We start from the raw sequence: 18668 nt of genomic DNA, 5'->3' as shown, positions 1-18668 counted from the left end.
TTCTGAAAAATACTGTCACCAAGGATGAGAGGCAAGAAAGAGGCCAGAGAGACAGGGAAAGAATGGTGGGTTAGAGGAGGAGATTGTTAGAACTAATCTGGCCAAGCAGAAAACACACAAATGCCAAGTTGTAGACTTCCTCCCTGATACAATCCAACTTCTTCTTTTAGGGCATCCGTGCTCTTCCTGGGAATCCCTTCCCCACCCCATCTCCCCATCACACTTGGGTGGGGAGTTAGCCAAGAAGACAGAGGGTCACCTTCTGCATTTAATGGAGTTACTTTGGGAGACGGAAAAGTCTTTTCAAGACCCAAGGAAGTTAATTTCAGGTGCTGCAGTAGTCCACCTGGGAGGCAGTTTCTGCTGGACAGGTGCAACTTGTCTATGACATTTTCTAATAATATCAAACTAAGCAATAAAAAAAAGCTTGCCTTGTAACATCTCACTTAAATATAATAAGTGTTCGTTTCCTAGACTCAGTGCTGAGCTTGTAAACTAACATTCTGAAAACAAAGCCATGATTAGTAGCATTTGTTCATTTCTGTGCTATAGATATTCCTACCGTGGTAGATTTCAAGCCCCAACACACTGTCACTAAACACAGCATTGGGAAGAGATGCACACACAATGGCTGACCATTGCCCTATGGGGATATAGGCCCATAGATACCAGGCATTCTGATTTTTCAAGAAAGTTTAGATAATCCAAATAGTTATGTAGCATCTTCCTCTTTTAAAATGGTAGCAACTAATTCAGTTGTTTTTATTTATTTATTTTTAATTCAGTTGTTTTTAAAACACTGTGCAGGCCTCCCCAAAAACCAAGCCTGCAGGAGAGAGAGCAGCTTCTGTTATCGAGTTTATACAAACAACTCTAGACTCAGGGATCCATTGATGAGTCATTAGTCAATTTAAGAATAATATTTACAGCATTTAGAAAATTCTTTTACATCAAGAAACTTGGCTTTCATGTGTGTATATGTATATTTATTTATTTATTTTTTACTTTCCAAATACTGTTTACTTCACTGAAGCCTGGAGGCAGGCAAAGGGTGTGTGAATGTTTGGGACACCAAGTCTAGGACTGCATGTTGACAACGGTGACATACAGGGCCATAGAGTGCTGTCCAGCTGCCCAGGGAACAGAGATGGACAAAGGTCTCCATGACAAAGGCCTCACAGATGCTAAGGAACATCAGTAGGAGTACTGATGGCTGAGAAGTGAGGTATGGGTGGTGGCTTGTTATCATCCAGACCTGGGCAGATGAGATGATGTAAGGGACCAGACTGATATTGGAGTCCATGCTCTTCTGGATGTCCTTCCAGTCAAACTCCATGCCCTGGGCTCCAACTCAGATGGGATGCAGTGGGACATAATGAGCGTGGCCATGGCCCAGCCTAGGGCAGTAACATGATCTTGTATTCCCCCTTGCATGTTTGCAAGGACATGACAAGGTTTAGGCCTAACAGGCCTGCCACATCCACGTTGACCTTCATGACACCCCAATGAAGTCAGGGATGCCACCTTCCCAGGTGGGGAAAAACAAGGCCAGGAATAGCATCTTGCACAGCTGCATGAAGAGGTAGGTGACCCTGGCCTGCACGCACTTCCAGAAGGCATTGCACTCAGGCCACAGTGCTTGTAGGTGATGAAGTAGAGGAAGTAGGCCAGGGTGAACCATACCAGAAGTGGCACAGGGTCATGGCACTGACCTCCTGGGCCTGCCAGAGCGTAGGTCTCTGCCTCGGCTGGCCTGCCACTCACTCATGTATAATTATTAGGTGGAAAGATAGGAGGGCATAAGATACATATCTTAGGCATCAAAGTTAGTATTTACACTAGGGAGAAGGATCTATAAGTTAGTGTTCAAAAGAATATACAAAACTAAAATTTGATTCAACCCCATTACAACCAAGTTTTGCCTCATCATAGGCCCCTCAAAAAAGGTAGATGAAATTGACTTAATTTTATTCCAAAAGAGTACATTTCAACTAGATAACTATGAATAGGAAGAGGGAAGAGGATAAACAGGGCAGGAGTGGGGGTAGGCCTTACCCATGTGCCCAGGTAAAGGCTTGGATTGGTGTATCTAATGGCAGGGACCGTGGCTTGTCCAGAGTCTTCTGTGAGTACAAGGGCCAGCTCTATGGCTGCTAGAATAAGAAGAAACCCAACAAGCACCTGAGAAGGAAAAAGACCACTGTTAAGAGGATATCATGCTTTAGAATAGAATGGTTCCTGATAATAGATGAAGTTCAATGTATGCTAGGATAGGTTTTTGAGGAATGCTGAGTGTGATGGTTTTAAACTATGTTCACAAATTCTTTGATATTCCTCCCCTCAAAAAGTAGATCTTGGTACCCCTCCCCTTGAGTGCGAGCATTAACTTAGTGATTCAATTCTAAAGAATAGAATATGGTAGAAGGTCGTAAAAAACAAGATGCCTGCCCCATTCTCTTTCTCAGATCACTCACTTCAGGAAAAGCTATCAGTGCCATCGTGAGGACACTCCAGTAGCTCTATGGAGAGATCCACTTGGTAAGTAACTGAGGCCTCTTGCCAACAGCCATGTGAATGAGTCATCTTAGAATTAGATGCTCTAGCTCCCGTCAAGCCTTCAGATGACCTTAGTCTCTGCTAGCATATCAGCTGCAAGGCCATGAGAAACCCTGAAGCAGAACCCAGGGAAGCAGCTCCCAAATTTCTGATCCATGGAAAATGTACGAAATGTGGTTTTTTTAATTGCTAAGTTTTGGAGTAATTTGTTATACAACAATAGGTAACTAATAAAAATAGATTGAAAAAGGGAGCCCCCTTACCCCAATTGGGATTTCCAGTTTCCTTGGTCATATTCCCATTTCCTTGATTATTCCCAGCCTCTTCCCCAGACAACGTTTGAAGTTAATGTTGCAAACAATTGTGACTATGTCACCCTAGGAGGACTCCAAGCCAATCAATATTTGTCCTATGAGTTCATAAGACATGCTACACATTGTATTATTCTAAAGCATCACCCCCACCTATCAGGATAAAAAATTACTACTTCCAGTGAGGAGGTCCACCAGAATCTTAGGCCTCAAAATGAGGATCTTTAGGACCATCTCCCTTACCCCCATCTCTTCAACTCCCATCCATCTATCCCTACTCATTCCCATGTCTCATTCATCCAGAATGGTTCAGGCAGAAATACTGGGCTGCTTGTAATGAAAACCAACCAGTGAGGGAGATGAATGCATCTGTAGTAGGACTAGTGTGGTTATTTAGCAAGGCATAAAGTCAAAGACATGTTGATAAAGAGAATGCGTTTCTCAAGCACATAATATACTATATTGTGCTTTCTTACATGACACTGAGGTTTTTTCTGGAAAAAAATAACAGCTTTTGAAGTGGTAAGATATGTTTGCCTTTAGGTAAATTGGGCATAAAATAGAGCAAGGTGGAGCTAAGGCACCCAGTCAAGGAGGACTTGAGGAGAACAGGTGAAGAGACTACTAACCAGCTCCCTAGGCCAAGGAAAAAGAATAGGCCTTGCCACAGGCTTCCATATATTAAACTCTTACATATTGATTAGAAATATACTGAGCAATCCATATCAAAAAGAACAATTTACATTATAAGGAACTCCTACAAAGCATTTCAAGATGAAAACAAACAATCCAGTGCAAAAGGCATAGAATGGAAAATTTAAAGAAAAAAAAAACATGGCTTTTAAACATAGGAACAGATGCTTAACCTGATAATTAGTGCATTTTCAAATTATAATGATATACCATTTTTCACTTAACTGCTTAGCAAATATCAAAAAGTTTGATAAAAAGTTGGTGAGACTGAGGAAAAAACTCTATGGAGGATAATTTTCACCATTTACAAAAGTTTAATATACTCTTCACCATAACTTCGTTTGTAGGAATTTATGCTACCGACACAGGTAAAAATGTTGTTTACTGCAGCATTACCTATGATGACAGAAGGTTAAAAACCACCTAAATTTCTGTTACGTAGGGCACATAAGTTATGGTACACCCAAATAACTGCATCACGAGTAGTCATTAGAAAGCAGATTTTTAGGTCCTAAAATGGAGGGATCTTCAAGACACGGACACTAACGTAAGACTCTAAATTTGTGTAAAGAAAAGTAGGCATTTTTATAAACATAGATTATCTCTGGAAGTATATACAAGGAACTAGTGTCAATGGTTGCTAATTCAGACAAGAATGAGTGACTAGAATACCATGTACCTTTTGTACATTTTGAGTTGTAATCCTGATTTATTCAAAAGATTAAAGTTAACTGTAGTGGAATACTACTCAGCCATCAAAAAAAAATCTTGCCATTTGCAATGATGTGGATGGAACTAGAGGGTATTATGCTAAGTGAAATAAGTCAGTCAGAGAAAGGCAATTATCATATGATCTCACTCATATGTGGAATTTAAGAAACAAAACAGAGGATCATACAGGAAGAGAGGAAAAAAATAAAACAAAACCAGAGAGGGAGAAAAACCATAAGAAACTCTTAATCATAGGAAACAAACTGAGGGTTGCTGGAGGGGAGGGAGGTGGAGGGATGAGGTAACTGGATGATAGATCTTAAGGAGGGCACTTGATGTAATGAGCACTCAGTATTATATAAGATTGATGAATCACTGACCTCTACCTCTGAAACTAATAATACATTATATGCCAATTAATTGAATTTAAATTTTAAAAAAGTATATTTGAAAAAAATGTTAAATACAGTAACATGCCCATTTTAAAAAATGAGCAAGTGATGTGGACAATTCATAAATATGCTCAACCAATTAAACATCAATTGCATTAGTACTTCTAGAAATGCAAAGTGAAACAATAGGATGCCATTTTTACATATAAAAGAAAAATAGGTTAGACCCAGTGCTGGCAAGGGTGCAGAGACAAACTTTAACACACTTTTGGTGAGAATATAAATCGGCAAAAAGCTTCCTAAATGATAAATATTTTCCAATTTTTCAAAAGCCTAAACTACTCACATTCTTTGATATAGTCATTCTACTCCTAGGAAGCCATTCTAAGGAAATACTCTGAATTTCAGGCAAATACTTATGCACTGAATGTTAACCAGAGTCTTAGTTTTAGTAGTAAAGTATTTATAAAACCTAAAATAACCCAAAACAGTGGTGGAGAGGTTTGTTGGGAGGAATTAATGCTGCAAGAGTTGTTAAAATAAGTTATGGTATTCTCATGTGATGAACTATTATGTAGCTATTAGAAGGTGGAGGAGGGTCGGTAATGTATCCTCCAGACTGAGAAGGTGCTTTCATATGGAAAAACGATGCAAGCCACTCTATACCATTTACACAGTATTATTCAGTTAACTTACCGACAGGGGTAATCAGGTAGGTGGATGGATGTACAACAAAGGGCACTATGCAGCTATTTTCCACCCCAAATTCCCCCCGCTCATTTTCCCCAGCCACCCAGTCCTTAATCTCCAGCTTTCATAGAGCGAGGGGCATGCTGGTGAGGTCACAGGGTAGTTATCTGAAGTGGTACTACCTCTGCACCAGATGGCTCTCTACTAGTTATCTGCAGTAGCCAGAGGGGAGAACAAATGGAGGGCCAAAGACAGAGTCAGTGTTGTCTACACTCCTACATTCCATCCCCAACATCTTTATGGCCCACACAATCCCTGCACAGCATACTTCACTATGACCCTAGAGCCAGATTGCAGGAGATGACTTGCATTCCTAGGTCACAGCAGCAATACAAACAGCAATGCAAGATCCCCCAGGCCCGGTAAAGGGGTCCTTTCCTCAGACCCAACAGTTGAAGCAACTGTGAATTTCAACCCAAGAGGTAGCCCATGACAGGAAGATATTTCCTGATGCAACAGGAGGGAACATCAGCAATGCTAAGCTCAAGAGACAAATGCTTTATGGGCAATAGACATGGAAAATCTTATTTCAGCAATAACCTAGTAGCTGTTTTGGCCCCATGAGCCAATACCACCCCTGCTTTTCATCATTCCTCATTCTGGAGAGATGGGGTGACAACCACCCTAGCTTCTTCCTGCTGAAAATGGGTATAGATCAGAATTTGAAGAATGAAACAGCCTTGCATCCAATTAAAGATATTCCTTAGTAGTAAGTTGAACCCCCACCCTTCATAGAGCCATTATTTTGGAACTTTCACGGGTGGTTGTAGCATCTTATTCTATATTTCACATCAGGGTCGATTAGGTCAGTTCAATTAAACAGTGAGTGGGGTCATTTCAGGAGGCGGTCCTGCAGGTGGACTTTCAAAGTCAGGTCCATAGTATGCAAGCAATCTGGTAGATAAGTAGCCAGATATACAAGGAAACCAGAATAATTCAGAATCCAGGCTAGTTTTATAGGTAAACAATAAACATTCAAGACAATCAGAACTAGAATCTAATAGCCATAAAGATATGTTACTGAAACATTTTTTTTCCTCTCTAAAAATCACCCTCAAAGGCAGCCAAGTTAAGACTAAGTTGTTTATAAACCAAGCCCAGTTTTAACTTGGCCTATTTACGTAAGTGCAGCAAGAATAGTGACTGGCCATTTAAGTTCTTTTAAATTTGGTTTGTGGGAACTTTTTTTTTCCCCCAAGATTTTATTTATTCATTTGAGAGAGAGAGAGAGAGAGAGAGGAAGGAAGGGAAAGGGAAAGAGAATCTGAAGCAGACTCCTCACTGAGTGCAGAGCCCAACGGGGGGCTTGATCCACAACGGCGAGATCATGACCTGAGCCAAAACCAAGAGTCAGGCCTTTAAACTGACTGAGCCACCCAGGTGCCCCTGCTGGAACTTTTCTTTCTTTTTTTTTTTTTTAAATTTTTTTTATTGTTATGTTAATCCCATACATTACATCATTAGTTTTAGATATAGTGTTCCATGATTCATTGTTTGTGCATAACACCCAGTGCTCCATGCAGAACGTGCCCTCCTCAATACCCATCACCAGGCTAACCCATCCTCCCAACCCCCTCCCCTCTAGAACCCTCAGTTTGTTTTTCAGAGTTGCTGGAACTTTTCATAAGGAATTTCAGATTGTGCCTTAAACAGCCTTTTGAGGCCAAGAGCCAAGCCAAATACTTGCTATTAATTCCCCTGCAATGCTTATAGATTTGGGTTACTTCCTCTCTTCCCCAAAATCTTGTGAACTTGCCGGGAAGTGACCTTCCTTACTTATCTGGTAAGGCTCCCAGGAACCCTATATGGAACGTACCAGGCTGATTTTTTTTTTTTTTTTTCTCCAACGGTCATTCATTGGCTCCATCAAGTCAACCTTAGTTCCTTCAAGCTGTCTGGTCACATCTGAGTCTATGCAGGTCTCTCTCAAATAGGACACTCCAGTCAAGGCCTTGGTAATACAACCAGTCATTCCAACAGTGTCGTGTTACAAGGAAAACATTCTTATTGAACTTCTACAAATAAGTATAATTGATTTCCCTTCAGACAGATTGTCCTGGTTTCACTTAAGGCAGCCACCAGAGCAGCTACTGCAGCATTGGGTTGATTGATCATAGGGGCAAGGACAGATCCTAAGGTCCTGCACGATGCCCCAGGGGTCCTTTAGTCTCCCGGTATCCCACGGTCGTAACACCCAAGCTACCACCCCCTCTCGGCCCTTTTGCTTAAAGTGGCTCTTCAGCTCCACTAATTTAGTTGCAGAATATTCCCTCAGTCGCCGACTAGTGGGAATTTCCTCTCGGTCATCTCCAGTACATTGTATTGTTTTTTGAATGACTACAGTATGCGCAATTTGGAAAAAACAAAAACCCCTTTGAAATGGTGGAAACGAAAACTGGTAACTCAGTGAAGTGGATGAATAGTCTTGCATTTTAAAAGCTTATGGAGGGGTGCCTGGGTGGCTCAGTCGTTAAGCGTCTGCCTTCGGCTCAAGTCACAATCCCAGGGTCCTGGGATTGAGCCCCGCATCGGGCTCCCTGCTCCGTGGGGAGTCTGCTTCTCACTCTCCCTGTGCCCCTCCCCCCACTTGTGCTCCCTCTTTCATAAATAAAAATCTAAGAAAAAAAAAAGAGATGAGGAAAGCTTGAAAACATTTTGCTATGTTAAATAAGTCAGGTGCTAAAGGCTACATAGTATATAATTCCATTATATGAAATGTTCTGAATAGGCAAACCCATAGACAGAAAGTAGATTAGCAGTTGCTCAGGATTAAGGGAGAGGGATGACAGGGGAGGGAATGGGTTGTTACTGCCTAATAGGTACTGAGTTTCTTTTTGGAGTAATGAAGCTATTCTGGAATTAGAGGTTATGGTCACACATTTTTGTGAGTCTACTAAAAACCACTGAAATGTACACTTTAAACAGGTGTGTTTTATGGTATGTAGACTGTATATCAATAGAGCTATTTTTTTTAAGTGGTATATAGGAGTGTCTGCTATCTTTATCTGCCTCTGGACAGACTTGAGGGTGTGATACCTGGAGCTGCTGCAGCCATCCTGCAATCATGTGTTAGCTTAATAACTGGCTTGACAGGCTGAGCCAGTCAGAAAAAAGATGAAAATAATCAGCTATCTGCTGAGGTTGTTGAGCTTCTAAAGTAGTAAGTCCTGGGGCTGCACTGCTTCTGGTCTTCTTGTTATGTAAGAGAATCAATTCTTTATTGTCTCAGCTAACAGGTATGACTTGCAGGTGAGATCTTGCACTGACAGAAATCTATTCTTTGTGGTCAGCCCCAGCTGCGAGTAAGACTGGAAAAAAAGGACTGAAATCAGAGTCTTAACTGAAGTTCAGAGTAAACGCGTCTTCATTCAGCAGGCATGCAGTAAGGGTGGAGAAGTCCCGAAGCTCTTGGGAGAAGCCAGAAGCTCCCACAGTTGTCCAGGACTCAGAGCTCAAAGGCAGTCCTCCCCGCAAGAAGAGGCCAGCTTGGGGGGAGCTGACTTACAGAATGGCAGAGGGGTCTACTCCAGTCACATATATTCATTAACTTAGTCCTTTGCTTATAAATGCAAAAAGAACACTAATAACATAAGAAAGTTGAGAAAAACCAATACCAACAAAGAAGATAGCCAAGATAATTAAACAGAACAACTGATTCTGGGATAAAACAAACAAATTATTAAATGAACAGAAGATACTTTTAAATTATTTTAAAATTAATGTCCTAAGAGGGATCTGAGAAGACAGTGCATCCATTAATAGGTTGATGTTTTAAAAAAGGTATATTCCGAAATTAAGGATAATTCTTAGAAATCAAACCCATGATTGCAAAAATAAAGGCTCTTTAGGATGACTGAAAGAAAAGAAATTGGGGAATATCGCAGAACATAAGTGAAAATGAAAAAGAAATTTAAAAAAGAGAGAAGTTGAGAAGGAAAATCAATTCAGTGTCCAAAATCCACCTAAAAGAAGTTCTAAAGAGATGGAATTTCAAAATTGGAGGTAAGAAAGTAAACGAAGTAATATATGAAAATTTCTCAGAGATAAGAAAGACATGAGTCTTTAGGTTGAAAGTGTTGAACCCATTGCATGAGAAAAGACCCATCTAAACAGACTCTCATGAAATTTCAGGACGTCAAGAATAAAGAGGATAAAACCTTCTACAGAAGATAACTCAGTAGCACAGGATGTTGGGGAGCAATATAGCAACATTTTCAGAGTTAAAAAAATGTTTTTGAAGCTAGCATTCCATATCCAGATGAATATTTTCAGAAAGCAAGGACTTTGAGATTTATTTATTGTTGCTCTCTCTGAAAATTTTATATGAGGATCTTCTTCAGATCCAAGAAATGTGGGGGCACTAATTCTCTCATTTTACACAAAGAGGTATCAAGATGTAGAATCTAAAATTGATGGCAGATTATTTTTAGGAATAAGGGTAACCAACAGAAGAACTGAAAACAATCATACAAAATTAAAAGACTGAGAGAAAGAGGGGAAGAAGAAAAGAAAGGTGAGGGTAGGGCCAATGAACTGAATTCCTTGTCTTTCACAGAGGGCAGAAATAGATCTTTTTTAAAGGTGTTAGATCAAGAAATACAGGTACGAACACATTATTTGCAGATACAGAGGTAACCATCAAAATAATTTTAAATGAAGGCCTCTGGAGAATGGTACTGGGAGATAGAAGGGTGAGAAAGAGACTTTTACTTTTCATTTTCTGTTTCTTTGTTCAGTTTTTTTTTTTTTTTTGAGTGGCAGGAAACATACCAAAATGTTAATAGGAGTATACAGAGTGATAACAATGATCAATGGATTCAATTGGCTTTCCTATTTCTAGAGTTTCCGAACTTTCTACAATAACCATGCATTATTTTTTTTTAAGATTTTATTTATTTGTTTTACAGAGAGAGCGAGAGAGAGAGAGAGAGAGAGAGAGAGCACAAGCAGGGGGAGCGGCAGGCAGAGGCAGAGGGAGAAGCAAACTCCCCGCGGAGAAGGAAGCCTGATGGCGGGGCCCGATCCCAGGACACTGCGATCATGATCTGAGCCAAAGGCAGACACTTAACCAACTGAGCCACCCAGGTGCTCAACCATGCATTATTTTTATAATCAGAAACATGCACACACTTTTATTAAATAGGATCAGGGAAATATTATGGTTGTCCTTAAATAGTCCTTGTCTTTGATCTCTGATTTATTGGAGGAGCTTCAAGCACGCATGGAATTTATTAAACTTCTTAAGGAAACACAATCTCACTGGTATTAAAAGAGAAAGGAGAGTGGTTTGGCCATATTTAATATCTCTCCATCTCTGCAAGGTCCTCCTTTTCCCAGAGTTTTATGAATGATAGGCACTCTGGTTGAATCTTCTATCCATTGCAGAGTGTCTATTTCTACCACTTCCCTGGCATATAAGTGTCTAACTTCAGCATCAATATTTTCAGGGAATATGACCCCCAGCAGTCTATTTTATTTTCAAAAAGTCAGTATTATTATAAAGTCCTTCAATATATTTAGCCAAAGTGGGCTTCCCTGGAATAATCTCCACCCACTTAATCTTGATCCTGCTCTCTGAAACTTTTCAGAACACGTCCGGTAATCCTCTATGTTATATTCTGCAATCACTTAAAGATGATTTCCACATTTCACTGGCTCAACACCAAGTCTATTTTTGCTGCACATCTTTCTTGCTCTGATCTCAGCACTTCCACAACCTGCAGAACCAAATTCCTCTTTCATTTCCCTGGGGTTAAGCTCATTCATTCATTTATTTTGTAATTCAATTCATTCAATTACCTACTGTGCATCAGGTGCTTTCAGTAAGAATGTACCTTTAACCAAAGCTGTAGAATCTCTCACCTTGGTCAAGCAAACTGACTTAGTTCAGACAAGTACAGACAGTTCAGGAAAGTCAGAGAGAAACAGCCCAAAAGCAGGTAGAAGAGGAAATGGAGAAATAAAATCAAGTTGAGGAATGAGCCAAGAAGTTTCTCATAGAAGAAGTAAAGTTTTATTGTGTGAGGAGTTATACTTCAGTCTGTTTTAGAGAAGAGACCAATTATTTTGAAATTTTTAAGAGGTAGCTAATTTGTGCTTGTTACTCTCAGGGTAGAGACCAAAAAAGTAAAGTATAAATTACGAATGGAGCTCCTGAGACTATGAGCAAGGATGAGTGGATTATTAGCTACAGGAAAAAAAAAAAACCCAATACATTGATTTTCTTTTTCTCTATAGAGATTTGTATTTATAAAGGTTAGACAAAATGGGTTATATCCATATAATAGAATATAATTCAGCCATAAAATGGGAATGAAGTACTGACACATGCTACAATATGGATGTACCTTGAAAATCTTATGCTAAGTGAAAGAAGCCAACCATAAAAGACCATATATTATTATAAGATTCCATTTATATGAAATGTCTGAAATAGGGAAACCATAGAGATAGCAAATAGGTTAGTGGTTGCTTAGGACTAAGGAGGATGGGGAGATAGGAGGTTTCTTTCTGTTCTAAAATTGATTATGGTGATGGTTGTACATATCAATATGCTAAAAAAACAATTGTATTTAAATGGGTGAATTGAGTCTCCAAAGGCAAGGAAAACTAAAGCAAAAATGAACTATTGGGACTTCATCAAGATAAAAAGGTTTTGCACAGCAAAGGAAACAGTCAACAAAACCAAAAGACAACCTAAAGAATGGGAGAAGATATTTGCAAATGTCTCATCAGATAAAGAGCTAGTGTCCAAAATCTATAAAGAACTCAACAAACTCAACACCCAAAGAACAAATAATCCAGTCAAGAAATGGGCAGAAGACATGAACAGACATTTCTCCAAAGAAGACATCCAAATGGCAAACAGACACATGAAAAAATGCTCAACATCACTCAGCATCAGGGAAATATAGATCAAAACCACAATGAAATTCCACCTCACACCAGTCAGAATGGCTAAAATTAACAAGTCAGGAAATGACAGATGTTGGTGGGGATGCGGAGAAAGGGGAACCCTCTTACACTGTTGGTGGGAATGCAAGCTGGTGCAGCCACTCTGGAAAACAGTATGGAGGTTCCTCAAAAAGTCAAAAATAGAGCCACTTATTATACTACTAGGTATTTACCCAAAAGATACAAATGTAGTGATCTGAAGGGGCACCTACACCCCAATGTTTATAGCAGTAATGTCCACAATAGCCAAACTATGGAAAGAGTCCAGATGTCCATCAACAGATGAATGGATAAAGATGTGGTATACACACACACACACACACACACACACACACAATGGAATATTACTCAGCCATGAAAAAATGAAATCTTACCATTTGCAATGATGTAGATGGAACTAGAGGAAATTATGCTAAGTGAAATAAGTCAATCAGAGAAAGCCAATTATCATATGATTTCACTCATATGTGGAATTTAAGAAACAAAACAGAGGATCATAGGGGAAGGGAGGGAAAAATAAAATAAGACAAGTAGAGAGAGAGAGACAAAGCATAAGAGACTCCTAACTATAGGAAACAAACTGAAAGTTGCTGGAGGGGAGCGGGGTGGGGGGATTAGATAACTGGGTGATAGGCATTAAGGAGGGCATGTAATGTAATGAGCATTGGGTGTTATATATAACTGATGAATCACTGAACTCTAACTCTGAAACTAATAATATACTATATGTTAATTAATTGAATTTAAATTAAATTAAATTAAAAAATAAATGGGTGAATTGTATGATATGTGAATTATATCTCAATAAAGCTATTTTTTTAAAATTTAAAAGTTCTTTTTTTAAAGATTTTATTTATTTATTTGACAGAGAGAGAGCAAGAACAGGAACACAAGTAGGGTGAGTGGGAGAGGGAGAAGCAGGTTTCCCACTGAGCAGGGAGCCCGATGTAGGGCTTGATCCCAGGACCCTGGGATCATGACCTGAGCCAAAGGCAGATGCTTAATGACTGAGCCATCCAGGGGCCCCTAAAAGTTAAAAGTTCTTATAGGTAGTTAATAATTATAAGTAGGATAAGATACAGATTTATTCATTACCCAGCCTTTTCCTGGAAGTCTCTAACTCATTCCCAAGGGTATTAAAGCATATTGTTCAATATTCAGAATCTAACACATGCTTGACTCAACCTCTACTTCTAGAGACATTTAATATTAGCATTTAACAAATTCATACTGAGTGTTAAGCCCTGTGCTTGGCACTTGGATCAGCAAAGAAGACAATGACCCTGCACCTACTCTTAGGGACTTCATTCTTTCCTATCCAGAGTCCAACAAAACTCACCACCAGCCCCTGCCTTGGAGTGTCAATGAAAATCACATTTCATTTGGCCAAGTTCCTTCCTTCCATTTAGATTGCAGATAACCTAAGGTCATTGGTATGTGTGCTCATAGAACATCAAATCTAATCAGCATTTTTAATTAAACCCTGTTTAAAGATCAGGACAGATAGGGAAAAACAAACCACCACCACCAACAAAAAAAACTAGTGAAAAAAGCAGATGGTGGAATTTATGAGGTGGCTTTTCAAACTCAATTGAATGTCTCGGTTCCCACAAGACCCTTTCTGCATTAATCAGTGCACCTGGCTGACAGGCTCCTCCCCTAGTTCCTCTTGGGCTCTCTCTTGCAGCTCCTGTCCTTTCCATATTTCCTTACTCAGGCATGTCACTGTGAGCACTCACCCTACCTCACTCTACTGTGAGTGACTGTCCAGACTCATGGAAGACTTTGGGAAAATGGAAGCCTTATTTCAGACCTAAGTTATGGGAGTTGAATGATGGCTGGATTACCTGAATGGTACAGAGAAAATGGTGCATTTTATTTTCACCTCCTTGTAGGTGCCAACCGAACTACAGTCCCCTGATTTATTAAAATAGTTTCAAGACAGGTCATCCAGTATTTGCTTCTCAAATATTAAAAAGACAATAACTATTTGATTGTTTACTCATCATTGGTGTTTAAAGAGTCTGATATCAATAAGATTTAAGAGTCACTATCCCTTTACTTTTTTAAAAAATTTTTTATTGTTATGTTAATCACCATACATTACATCATTAGTTTTTGATGTAGTGTTCCATGATTCATTGTTTGTGCATAACACCCAGTGCTCCATGCAGAACGTGCCCTCTTTAATACCCATCACCAGGCTAACCCATCCTCCCACCCCTATCCTTTTACTTTTTAAGATTTTATTCATTCATTTGAGAGAGAGAGCACGAATCAGGGGTAGAGGCAGAGGGAGAGGGAGAAGCAGACTCCCTGCTGAGCAGGGAGCCCAACACAGGGCTGGATCCCAGGACCCCAAGATCATGATCTGAGCCGAAGGCAGACACTATCAACTGAGCCCCGCAGGCGCCCCAAGAGTCACTATCCTTATGCAAAAATTAAAGTTACCTTAACTAAGAAATATGACAAGGGGCCAGTGAGCACCTGTCTCAGCAAAGCTGATTAAAGATAGGGAAAAGACACTTTAACCACCAAAAAATCTCTCTATCCTGTACCAAGTAATTAGAAAATAGTGGAGTTCCCATACCTGCTTAGCAAGGTAGAGTTTGGTTATAGGAGATCTTTTGATCTTGGATCTATACACATGAAGAAGCTGCCAAGGGGCCAGGAACCAAAGGAAACCCAAGGGAATCCACACCAGAACAGTTTGCTCAAAACAAAGTGGCAGGTCCGCTTCTGGGCTATCCAAGAATGAAGAATTCTGGGGGACCAAAACAGAAAGATTGTTGAATATACTCATTTTTTGAAGACAGAAAACAAGCGTGAGCACATCCTCCACTTTCCCAATTTTAACTCTGTTCTCTATCCATATCCAACCTGGCCCTTTACCTAGATGCATTTTCCTATTTATCTCCATTGATATAAAGTCAACATTTAATGACAGTGACTTTTCTGGTCAATCCAACCTTTAAAAACCTTTCGTTCACCAGCTATTCTAAGTAAACCTCACCACTGCATTTGCGAAGTTGTGGGAAGAAGAGGAATGGACTGTTCTTCAAATAGTTCCCTAGGATACAGAAACTTGTTCTTATTTTTGTTTCTAGCACTAATTAAACTCCCTGACGGATGTTCAAACATGCAGGCAGCAGGATGCTTTAGTCATACTATGGCATTTCGCCTCCTTTGGGCCAGAGGGCTTACAGTGATTTGAACCTGAGGGGACCTTGGGCTCAGGAGCTGTAAAGGCACTAGTGGATAGAAGGCTCATTCCCAGCAAGTCTGTACTAGTCTTTACATTCTGTAATAGAAGTATCTTGTGAAGGGAGGGTGGGGAGCACCAGTTCTTATTTCTTGAGTCTTGTGAGGGTAGATTTTTCTCTTCTCATAAAATTTTTTTAGTTGTTTTTGTATAGTCGTTCACACAGACTCTTTAAAGCAAACATTGCAGTGCTCTGACCAAGATAATCTGTCAGATATTCTCAGGGAGAATTTCCAAAGGATGGCCTGGTAAGATCCTGGGGACTATTAAGACCCACCTTTCTATGGTATACATGTCCCAGCCTTGAGGCCCTTGGGGCCAGGTTCTTTCTAAGATGTGAAGTGTTAACCACCTGCTCTGCTATCTCATTCCCACTCTTCTTATCTCTCCATAAAGTTATCTAACTTTACAATTCAGAAAAATTACCTAAGATAGTTAGACTATTTTAACAAGCCCTTCATGTGATTCTGATGCTGTGCTAGGCATTTGCAGACCACACTTTCACAGAATCACTAAATCCTAGGTTCCTTCTCATTTTCGATTCCACTAAGCCATTTGGTACTGTTGCTCACCCTGACCTGAAATTCTCTGCTCTAATGGTTCAGAAATTGTCTCAGTGCTCATGGTGCCCATCCCTTACCTCAGTTTCCACTCCATACCACTCATTGCCAGTCCCTCTAAGAAGATATCACTATCATTTCAACATCAGCAAGATTCAACCTTGGGTCTTCTCTTCTTCCTCCCACCCCACAAACTACACAACAACTTTCCCTCCTAACATTGTTGAAATTGGAAGCCTTTTCCCTATTTCTCTTTAGAGAAGACAATTTTACAGCTAGCTAGTCTGAGAAAAGAATCTGGATACAATAAATATACGTTAGAGAATACATACGTTACCTCTTCCACATAGAATATCCTCTGGAGATACTATGACTTATCTTTTCTTAAGCGCCCCCCCCAAAAAAAAACTTAAAAAAAACCCCAAACCAAAAAACTCTGAGCTTTAGACCACCTGCACATCTAACTTTTCTGGTTCTTATTGGTAACCACCGAGGTTAATCTGTTAGTTCTGTCTGAGAAGAGTCAACAGTGAAAATAAGTATTACTTCTCACCCAAAACGTAGAGTTGCAGAACTTCTCCAACATGATTCCTGGAGCACTTGTGGAATGAAGACTCTTCTGTGACTCTCATTTATTTACTCTTTTCCTCAGAGAAGGTGGACTGCAAGTAGGAAGGCGTTATCTCCCATTCTGATGTTCTGATGTTCCTAATAAAAGCAAGTCTCCTGACCTTTCATCCTAACAGTTTACTCATTAACCTTCTTCAGATGTTTATTTACATTATCCCAGTGGATAGACAGTGACTGAGGATTGAGGAGCCCCAGGGGCAGGTAGACTCACCATTTCCCAAGTACCAGAAGCCTCTGCAGGTACGGTCATATCTAAAAGGAACCACTGAAAAATGTTAGCAGAGCTGGCGGACAACTCAGGAGTTGAGGAGCCTTTCCTTCTCCTGAAGGCATATGACCTAAAAAGAGAAGCATCAATGGAGGGGCAAGTACCCTTAAACATGCAGTTTCACTTCCATTTTAAGGCCTTAGAATTTATAGGAATGTGAAATATCCTACTCCTTTGGATTTTAAATTAAGACCATAAAATTTAAGGGGCGCCAGGGTGGTGCAGTTTTGTGAGGTCAGATTAAGCACCTGACTTTTGGTTTTGGCTCAGGTCGTGATCTCAGGGTTGTGGGATTGAGCCCTTCATCAGGTTCCACACTCAGCATGGAGTCTGCTTGAGATTTTCTCTCTCTTTCCCTCTGCCCTTCCCACTCATGCTCTCTCTCTCTCTCTCTAAAATAAATAAACAAATCTTAAAAAAAGACCACAGAACTTAAAATATACTTAAAAGTAGTATAAATTTTATTTCAAAAAGTCAGGTTATAAAATAGCGTATCTAGTGTGAACCTATATAATACATATATATAATTTATGCAACAAAGTGTTAGCCTTAGCTCTTAAGATTGTGGGTGGATTTCCTTTTTGTTTGTCTGTATTTTCTGATTTTTCCGTAATTATTAGGTATTATGTAATAATACTTTAAGGTAATTTTTTGGTATTGTGGTAAAAAATGCATGACATAAATTTTACCATTTCTAAATGTATACAGTTCAGTAGTGTTAAGTATATTCACATTGTTGTGCAACCAATCTCCAGAACTTTTTCATCTTGCCCAACTGAAACTCTATACCCGTTAGTCAACAGCTCCCCATTACCCTCTCCCCTAGTAAAGCAAATGCTCTTTTAAAATTGGGTCACCCTAAATTAACAGCAGCCATACATGCTTGCCAACACATTAAAGTGCAAATGTCATCATTTGGGGGTTCGTGTGAAACCATTTTGGTCACTAACGTAAAAAAACACTTCTTTGTTCTATGTTATATACAGACTATACTTACAGGGAGTAATTAACAAGAGCGTAATGTCACTTTAATGTATACATACATACATACATACTTCGTGTATACTTTAACGCCTGGCCTGAAGTTAACTATACCTTTGGTTACCTTAAACTCACAAATGATAGTAACATTTACCACTAGTACCAGCGGATATGTTGTGAATTATTAACATCTGAAAGATGTATAACTTTTATTAGGACAGTCATTCAGTTCTCTTCTTATGATAAGATAACCATAAGATGAACGTCCACACTTTTCTATGTGTCTTTAACAGTGTTAAAATGATTTAGGTCTTAGGGTGTCCAAATATATTTGGACGGATATTTGCTACTGTTTACCACAAACAACATTTTCTAGTTCCTCAATATGCACACACTAAATTATTCTTGTGTAATCAGATGGCATCACCATACTTACCACATAAGTGTATAAATGCATAAATAAAACCTGGATAAAAACATGGTGCCAAATATTTCTTATGGATTTGCGATTATCCTCATACTTGTTGCCTGCTTACACTGTTGAATATCAGAATGATTAAATGTTATATTTATATATTTTCCCCAGTTGACATCCAACTG

At 39.5% G+C, this 18668-nt stretch overlaps 1 protein-coding gene and 1 pseudogene across 1 annotated transcript in view; both read right to left on the bottom strand.

The window, feature by feature from the left end:
- ABCC2 (ATP binding cassette subfamily C member 2) overlaps positions 1–16889 on the bottom strand; it is a 59698-nt gene extending 42809 nt beyond the window's left edge. Inside the window, exons 1-3 of the mRNA XM_032432353.1 lie at positions 16743–16889; positions 14958–15131; positions 2056–2181 (exon numbers count right to left, since the gene is read on the bottom strand). Coding sequence (XP_032288244.1) covers positions 2056–2181; positions 14958–15131; positions 16743–16775 — 333 coding nt within the window. The 5' untranslated portion in view covers positions 16776–16889. The remainder of the gene's footprint in view (positions 1–2055; positions 2182–14957; positions 15132–16742) is intronic.
- LOC116649474 lies at positions 1025–1703 on the bottom strand (annotated as a pseudogene).
- Positions 16890–18668: the final 1779 nt, after the last annotated feature.

Source organism: Phoca vitulina, unplaced genomic scaffold (assembly GCF_004348235.1).
Source record: "Phoca vitulina isolate PV1807 unplaced genomic scaffold, GSC_HSeal_1.0 scaffold48, whole genome shotgun sequence".
NCBI classification, from domain to species: Eukaryota; Metazoa; Chordata; class Mammalia; order Carnivora; family Phocidae; genus Phoca; species Phoca vitulina.
The sequence above is the reverse complement of the archived record's forward strand: the minus strand, read 5'-3'. Positions and strand labels throughout refer to the sequence as shown.